This window comes from Sinocyclocheilus grahami, unplaced genomic scaffold, assembly GCF_001515645.1.
Source record: "Sinocyclocheilus grahami isolate Dianchi unplaced genomic scaffold, SAMN03320097.WGS_v1.1 scaffold442.1, whole genome shotgun sequence".
In the NCBI taxonomy this organism is placed as follows: domain Eukaryota; kingdom Metazoa; phylum Chordata; class Actinopteri; order Cypriniformes; family Cyprinidae; genus Sinocyclocheilus; species Sinocyclocheilus grahami.
In genome coordinates, this window is record NW_015505621.1 from 994,292 (window position 1) to 1,003,802 (window position 9,511).

At 35.1% G+C, this 9,511-nt stretch overlaps 1 protein-coding gene across 1 annotated transcript in view; it reads right to left on the minus strand.

The window, feature by feature from the left end:
- Positions 1 to 8,838, minus strand: part of ppp2r2aa (protein phosphatase 2, regulatory subunit B, alpha a) — a 15,835-nt gene extending 6,997 nt beyond the window's left edge. The window contains exons 1-4 of the mRNA XM_016234042.1: positions 8,547 to 8,838; positions 7,958 to 8,029; positions 4,570 to 4,667; positions 162 to 327 (exon numbers count right to left, since the gene is read on the minus strand). Of these exons, the coding sequence (XP_016089528.1) occupies positions 162 to 327; positions 4,570 to 4,667; positions 7,958 to 8,029; positions 8,547 to 8,553 (343 nt within the window). The 5' untranslated portion in view covers positions 8,554 to 8,838. The remainder of the gene's footprint in view (positions 1 to 161; positions 328 to 4,569; positions 4,668 to 7,957; positions 8,030 to 8,546) is intronic.
- Between the last annotated feature and the right edge of the window lie 673 nt (positions 8,839 to 9,511).

Here is a 9,511-nt window from a genome sequence, read left to right on the forward strand (position 1 = left end):
TTTTAAGCTGAAGAATTAAAATTAAAAAAAAAAAAAAAAAAAAAATGAAGAATGCATAAAATTATAAAAATGTGAAAATTCAAATGAAAGCCAATTTAAAAAAATTATTAATAGAAGTAATATTAAAATAACAGATCTGCGCATTTCATCTGTTGGCTCACCGTTTGTGGACAACAGGAAGTGTGCAGCATTTTTCTGAGGAAGCCAGCGGATCTTGTTGATCTTTTCCTCGATTTCCAGACTCTTCAGATAGTCGAACTCCGGCTCGTGACTCTGGAACGTGCTGTAGACGTTATATTCAGCACGGCACTGCGGCAAGTTCTTACTCTGATAGGACAGAGAGATGTCGCATGACCTTTTAAACATCCTACATGACATTAATGACGAAAAAACAAAACTAAAAAAAAAAAAAACTTTAAAAACTGTTTACATTATCTGAAACAAAGCTGAAATTAAATATAAATGTTAGATGACAAACGTAAATGAAAATTAGAAATGTAGCCCTGGCAGCTAAACAAGCTAGAAATAAGTTGAAACTTTAAGTACTAAAATAACTAAAACTGAAATAAAAATTAATTAAAGCTAACAATAGAAATATAAAAAATGCAAAAACTGATAAAAATGACAAAAGCACAAATAAAATGACTAAAGCTTAAAATGAACATGAACATAAAATAAAAGCTTTTATTATATAATAGTATATATATAAATAATTCTAAAACCGCATTGCAGTGTATCATTAAAGGAATAGTCTAACTAAAATGCTCTCAAATTTGCATATTTAAAATCCAACGTGTCGTAATCAATCACAAGACACATGAGAACTAATAATGGTGTGTCTTGAGGTGCCAGTAATAATTATTTTTATTAAATTTAATATTTTTTTCACTATATAAATTACACTATATTTTTTAGTTTTTACTGATTTCCACAAGTATCACAAATATTTCAGGGCTATAAATCACAATTTTACAATTCCCTGAAATGTCTTCATGACCATAAGAACCTTAATGGAAGCATGTCTGTTTGCATACCCATGCATAATATCAAACTTCAGGAGCAAAGATTTAGGAACAGCCCACTCAAAAATGCTCTCAAATTTGTATGTTCAAACCCGGCATGTTGTAAATGATCACAAGACACGTGAGAACCAAGGCTATTATAGTTTTGAATTCGTTTTATTTTAATATCGTTTTCAACTTTGCTATAAAATTCAGTTTAGGTTTTATTAGTTTCATTAATATTTTTGTTAGTTTTTGTGTAGTTTTTATTTTGTGAACACATTTTTATTGAGTTTTTATATAGTTTAGTTTCAGTTTTAATTAAAGTTTAGCAGAATCAACAGATCACTTCCAGAGCGAAGGCCAAAGAAAGACATAGGCATAATTTAACCTTAGTGAGGCAAACGTTTATAGACACAAAATTAACACATGCTGAGATTGATTAGATGGTGAAAGTATACAAATATACACCAAAAGGAAGCAGTCAAGCCTTTTTACTATATAAATCTACGCAAGTTGCGCTTAATGTCATATTTAATGGTGTGCTGAGATATTTCATATGAAAATAATTGTACCCTAATTTGGTTGTCTTTTATCTTATTTAACCATAATCATGATATTGTCATGTCTTGCTCACATTTCCGTGAACAGCCGCGCATAAATCATAACTGGAACTAATGAAATTCAATAATAACGGCAATCGTATTTAACAATAAAGGCTCATATTTGAATATGTTCTTTTCTTTATTTATGAAGAATTATAAGCGTGTGTATGATGTGATTTAGCCTATGCACATTTGTCCGAAAGCCTGGCGGTGATCACAAGATGCTAGGCCAAGTTTTGTATTGTTTACAGAAAGGCGCGTTCTCATCTTTTTTTCTGTTAATTATGTTGCTCTGCGTGTCTGTTTCTCTTCAAAGCACCAACTTGCCTAATGTTGGTTTGATTGCTTGTGTTACATGAGAAAATAAATAATTTTGCCTACCTGATGTTGTAGATTAATGCGGGTTCGGGTCGCGACTCGCGGTCTTTAAGTCAAACGGTTTTGGTCTGGTACAGAAATAAATTAGTGCTGTTGTTGGATAACGGGTCGGGTGTTCTGTAGGGCTGGGCGATATGATGATATTATCGTATATCGACGATGTCTCGTAAGTATCGCGATGCCGATGTCAACAGTCAGGTAACAGACGATTATCGGGAAAAAAATGACAAATTATAAACCTAGTAAGCTGCAAAAATATTTTACATAGCCATAGTCACCATACAGGTTTTTTTGCATGCAAGAATTAAATTATTTAGTAGGAGGGTCGGGAATCGGAATTCCAATTTCGGAAATCAGATCAGATGTGTAAGGTCAGGAATCAATTTGTTATAAAATTACATTTCGATTCTGCGTCTCGATTTCTGCATGCGCATTTATTGTGATTTCAAAAGATTCAACTGCAAGACGACGAAATAGAACTCACTTCTGCGCACACACACGCACACACACGCACACACACACACAAAGCGCACGCACAAAAGCCGCCTCTTATATACGCGAACACTGGACTGAGCTCTCTTTCTTGCGTTCTTACACATTCGAATGGACAAATACACACAGAATTATATCAAAATATTCCATAAATACAATCGGTTATGTCTTAAGTGAACGTAAAGAGTTGAGACAGAAAACAAGGGTGTATTGGATCCATGCATTGACAGCAGCCACTGCCGCCAGTCATTATAATGTTAATCAAAGAACAAAAGAAAAGAAAATCCCCCACTGATCTTGACTGAATCACTTTTGTAACCTCAGTTTATATTTTATTTGCCTGTTGTTCGGCGCTGACTACTGTAATGGCAACGTGCATCTGTGTATGCGATTATTTTGGAGATGCGTTCCAATATAATTTATCCTTATTTAGGGCATAGGCCTATTCTATTTTGAGCTGCAGTTTAATAAAAGTCAAACAGAAAAAAGACAAAAAGTAGCACTGCATGCGTTTCTGAATATTTATTTAAACAGACTGTATAATGATGAAAAACCACAAACATGACAGGTATAATTAAAATACGCAAATTCCTTCAGCGCACATTTCAGTGCAATATTTTTACAGATTTTGTAAACCGTGTATACAATATAATTATGTTTAATTAAGCTGAGATATAGCACTATAAATTATTAATTCATTTGCAACAAAACTATAAAGTTTTGTTGCAAACAGATGAAGACATTAGCAGGCTTCTCAGCTCGCCCCTCAACATGCATGCGCTCGGAGTTTCGGCAGCCCAACACTGAATATTATATTGTGGGCTTTGTATTTTGATTAATAAAATAAAAATGATAAAAATTACAATATAAAAATGAAATTTAAATTACCCTGCTTCTAACTAAATAAAGCAGTTACTTTTATTTAGTTAAAAACGGGCCGAAAGAGACCTCCGAACTAGTAGGCTACCAGAAAGGAAAAAAAAAAAACCTTAATGTTTAGGCTCAGAATTAATTTTTAATCCCTGCATGATTTTAGTCATACATGATAAATATCAAATACGTTATAGCTTGACTACAAGTTTAAAAACAACGCTGCAGTTGTTATAATTATGAAATGTGTCTACACAGGCGATAATGCCAAAAAGAAAGAGAAACATCGGAAAATAGGCATATTTTATTCAAGGCATTATTATACGACATCAACATGCATTTATCATTCTTACAATCACCATGTCCAACTTCACCATGATGAACTTAAAATTGGGTTCTATTATTTTTCCTCAACAGTTCTCCTCACAAAACGGAATTCATTTCAAACACAAATTTGATAAGAACATAGTGGAAATTATTAGCAACACCAAAATACCAGCAAAGCTAATGTTTTCTGTTAGTTTAAGCACAAACTAAGAAAAGTAAAACCAAACTTTGTGGCAATAATTAAGACCAAACTGAACATGGTGTGTTTATGGTGCGTGTCGGCAATGTTGTCTCGGCGGGGGCGGGGGGTGGTGGAGGTGGGGCTTAGGCAGACGATATTATCGGATATCACGATATTTTTAAAGGCGATTATCGATAAGATATTTTTGACATATCGCTCAGCCCTAGTGTTGTTAAGTACTGCTGGTGCACGTTTACCAAACAGGACCCGTGCAGGACTCCGCTTTGCGTCTCTCCGAGGGATAACCCCATGTGCGTGATGCGCCATTTACAGGTATTTCCCTAAACTGTCACACAGCTCATATATTTTTCCGCCAAGGAGTGAGAACATAATGATTACGAAAACGATAATTTATTTTTGCTAACTATTATTTTATTTCAGTTAGTTTTTCCAATAACTGTTGTTAGCTTTAATTTCGTTTTAGTTTTCCAAATATTTTGACGTTTTTATTTTATTTCAGTTTACGAAAAAAATTTTTCATCAATTCTCATTAACCTTTGTGAGAACCAATAACGTTTTGCGTGGCATGTCTTGAATATGTGGACTATGTATTTACAGTCTCCTTTTGCATTTCGAATAACAGTTTTAAGCCTGAAAAGCTCATTGACACTCCTCTTTTTAACTGTTGTGTGTAATGGACTGTAATCCATCTCACCTCTTGCTCTTGCTGGAAGATCACTATTCTTCCACCTCGATCTCCTGTGGCCAAAAGCTCCCCGGAATGACTGAACTCCACCGCAGAGATGATGTCAGCTGCAACACACAATGATGAATTACTGAAAAGAGCAACTATGAGAGCATATTGTTTCTCTGAATGTTTCTAAGAAGATAAGTGACTGCTTGTGTTTGAGGGCGGGAACATGTGGAGCCTGGCATTAAAAGCATCTCGGGCATCTGTACACACAGTACCGTCCAACAACCCCCCATCCCTGCCTTCCCTAACAATAACAACCGCTCTCTCTTTCTGTCTGGCGTATTATTGTGACGGGCGGTAGCGTGGTGCTGGGCTGTGCCATGTTCAGACTCAAGCCAGAGAACAAATCCTTTATGCTAAAAACACATGCACAATTTAACCTCATATAAATATAAAGAAACCTATTTTGACAAGTGAGAGCCAAAGTACAACTGAAACCCCACTTATCATTTCTAAGTATTATAAATATCATTCTCAGACCTTTTGAACTTTTACATGCCCCATCAGAATTACATTCTAAATTATTTTATGAATAGACCTCTCAGACATGCACTTTTCATAGCTGAACATTTTATAGAAAATTATAAATTATCTTCGCTGATGTGTTTCCATGAGCATAATATCCCTGATGGAAGCATGTTTGCATACTCAAATTCATAAACGATCATGAACAAATTCATTCAAACAAAAGGGTAAAATATGGCAACTAATAAATAAATCAATCAATCAATAATCAACTTTAGTAACTTGAATAATATCCAGCACAGTTCTCAAATAATGCTAAAATGACAAAAAGAAAGATTGTACAAGCTTTGAAGATATCATATTAATTTATCATGGGTTTAAACTTTACAGTGGTAACTATTGCATTTTGTGAATAAATAACTATAAATAAAACAAAAACTTTGCAAACTTGGATAATATCCAGCATGGTTATCAAAAATGATACTAAAATGGCAAAAATAAGGATTTTAAAAGCTTTGAAGATCAGACCATTCTGTTTTTGCTTCAAATTTCGAAATTATACAGTCTAATTTAGATTAAAAACTACTCATGCAGCATGTACGCTGAATCTTTGTTTGACAGTTCTCAAATAATGCTAAAATGACAAAAAGAAAGATTGTACAAGCTTTGAAGATATCATATTAATTTATCATGGGTTTAAACTTTACAGTGGTAACTATTGCATTTTGTGAATAAATAACTATAAATAAAACAAAAACTTTGCAAACTTGGATAATATCCAGCATGGTTATCAAAAATGATACTAAAATGGCAAAAATAAGGATTTTAAAAGCTTTGAAGATCAGACCATTCTGTTTTTGCTTCAAATTTCGAAATTATACAGTCTAATTTAGATTAAAAACTACTCATGCTGCATGTACACTGCATCTTTGTTTGGATTAGAGGTCGACCGATGTATCGGTTTTGCCGATTAATCGGCACCGATAGTTGATTGCTGGAACTATCGGTTATCGACAAAAATCCATGCCGATAGTTTTCTGGGTTGCGTCCATTGCTGGAGCGGCTGAGAAGGGTCTGCTGTCATTACACAGTGCGAGAGCGGCCTCTAGTGGTTGAAATCACTGACAGCACGTGCTATTTGTTTAGACACGTGATGCTGCACGCTGAACAGAGCGGGGAACTTCAGATGCGGATTTAAATGCAGCCGACAGAAAATCCTGCCACGCCACAGAGCGCCATTTACATAGTTTTCCTTTAAATTACATTTAATTGGTCCCGAATCGTTGTTAATGTACATAATGAATTGTGTATTGTGCATTTTCAGCAAAACGTTTGTCTTTCTGTGGCTCGAATAAAGTCTGTGTGCTTCATTTATAGAGCTGTAATATAGGTTGCGCGGAACGTGGCGCGTCCAGAGTGTGTGTGATACCGGTGAGTTCTCCTAGACTCAGCGCTGCGCTTTAATTTTGATTAGATAATCATCAAGTGTTCAAGAATAGAAACAGTTAAAGTGTGAGAGTATACATACAATATCCATATGTACATCATTTTAATGCTATAGCCTTTGTGTATATATTTAAAGATGTGCATCTTTAAGCATGACTGTTGAAATGAAATGGTAACACTTTAAAATAAGAGTCCATTTGTAGCATTAAGATTAATGAAAGCTGTGTAAGTATTGTTCCTTGTTAGAGTGTGTTAATTTCAACATTTACTATTACTACTATTATTTTTATTATTATTTTTTTTACTACTACTAGTATGGTTCAGTACTGTTTTTGTTAATAAAGCACTATTTTAGTTTTTGTTCAGTATCAATTTTAAAACTATCTGCTAATTAATCGGTATCGGCCAATGTGGTCCAACCTAGCTAAAGGTATCGGCAAAATCCACTATTGGTCGACCTCTAGTTTGGATCATGATTAAAATCCAGTGGTTGCCTCTAATTTCTAAATGGAAAGAGCACAGACAAAGCCTTAGTTTGTTCATAATAAGAGATTTCTTTTGTATAACTGACTTGTTTGTTTTAAAATTTCAATTTAGTTTTGTTATATTTCAATTTCACAAAGAAACGTGCAGCAATAGCCTAATAAAACAACACCTTTTAATTTACTGTATAATGTCTTCAATCTCATTTTGTTAAAAAAAAAACAAATCGTGAGAAAATTGAATCGTGAACTCAAAATCGTGAGTGGAGTGAATCGTTACATCCCTATACATAACATCAATGCAAGAGTAAAACTTAAAACAACAAGTCAAAATGACTAAAAGAAAGATTTGACAAGCTTTGAAGATCTGTTTATAATGGAACTTATTACGGTGTTACAGTAGCACCGCAGCCGACTCGTCAATAAAGGAGTACAAAACAGCGTTTTCTAGCACCTGTCGCTTACTGATTATTTGGAATTATATCATCTGTTAATATCACATGCACTTTTTTGTTTGTAGTTTTTTTAGTTTGTTACTCAGACGCAGGCAGTGTGCTGCATGAGACAAAGAAGTAATATAGCCAACACAACCGCATAGCCGCTCTTTAGTGTAGATGCATGTTGATTTTATCAGATGATGCCCTGATTATAAATGAGAGTGACTCCTGGTTAACATGTATTAAAAGGGGTCGTGTTTAGTCACTATTTAGTGTGGTATTTTTTGACAATGTTTACTCATCATGACAGTAAAATAGGGCATTCTAAGTCAATATACTGCAGTATTTCCTCTCAATCAGTAGAAAATATGGTTAACACCCGGTCATGCATGAAAAAAAAATACTGTCATGTACCGTGAAACCGGTATCATTTTGAAAAATACCGTGATATACATGTTTGGTGTATACCGCCCAGCACTAGTACTGAGGTTACCGTGGTAAAGCAGGGATGTGTCTTACCTTCGGCTACATCATCATCTACGGCTCCTTTGACCTGGGACAGACACCAGCGGCTCTGGCCCTCTCCATCTCCTGGAACCGAAGACAAATTCAGACTGTATGTCCAACACGAAGAGCACATTAAAAAAACACTATCTGTGTCCACCACCACAAATGTGCCCTAAACTACCACACTTGTGAAGGACTGGAGACGTGCACAGTTTAGCTCTATAGAAAAATAAAAAAATCTTTCATGGAAAAACAAACATTTCCAGGAAGTTTGCATGGATTTGAGGGAGAGCTGTTGACCAGGACTGTGTCCAGCAGCCTGTGCCACACATCTGACCACAGCAGCACCAAACATCTGATGATCTACACATGCATCATGACACAGAGGTGGGACCGCATTTCTGATTCAACATCATGTGCAATTCAGGCCAAACTCAAATCAAATTCAACACACACAAATTAAATGATCTGCAAACGACGCCGAACACTAAATGCAGTCCAAATAACAGCTTTACTTTAAAGCAACGCAACGCACAGCAAAACAATACATGACTGCATGAATGATATTAAACGATATTCACGAAATTAAAGTTGCATATACCGTCCATGCTGGGCTGGATCTGATTCAGTCCTGGGCCTTATTTTTCGATGTTGATTTCAAGCGTCTTTTCCTCTGACTCGGTTATTTCATAAAGATATTCTAATAAGAGAAGGTTGGTTTTCTTAACAAAGTGCTAGAATACGGTTTGATTTCATAATTCCCTCCGTACAGAAGCGTGTTTAGCTTTTTTTATCATTCTATCACCACACGCGCCGAACGACGTTCAGTGAACGTGCGTGGTCCGCTGACGTCACGACTCACGCACGACGCACGACAGCGAACACACGTGGTCACGTCCAAAATCACGACTACTTTTTTGATAAACTGGTGACGACAGTTTGTAGTCCAAAACGAAAGGTTACTTGGAATTTTTTTTGTGTGTGCCCTCAATGTCTAAATCTATTTAGTTTTTTGTAAAAACCTTTCAACTAACAAAAGCCAATTACTTATTGACATCATCTTCTAGGAAGTGACCATTTTGGTGGGAAAACAACCCGTAACTGGGTTAAATTACAATAAATGTGCCTACAAATATAGTGTTGTATTATGATAATATAAAAATGATATATAATCATAATAAAATTATATTAATTTTAAATTTTATTTAATTATAAATTATATTGCCATCTCAAAGAGGCACAAAATCACTTTCACAAACTTTTTCATTAACTGTTACCTCCTGGCAGGGCCGTTTCTAGCCAATTTGACGCCCTATCCCCCCCCCCCCCCCCCCCCATTAACTATTTAATAAAATATTTTTTCAACCTTTCAGACACCAGTTGCTTGTCACATTCAAATTGGTTGTCATAGTAACGACACTAATTTGTGGAGATTCAGTGCATTGAGTTCCACAAATCTGAATGCATTATTTGTAAATTGACTGTTAAGATAAACATTTTGCACAATTTAGTATCTGTAATATGTCGTCTGCTAAATGACTAAATAAATAAAATAAATAAATAATA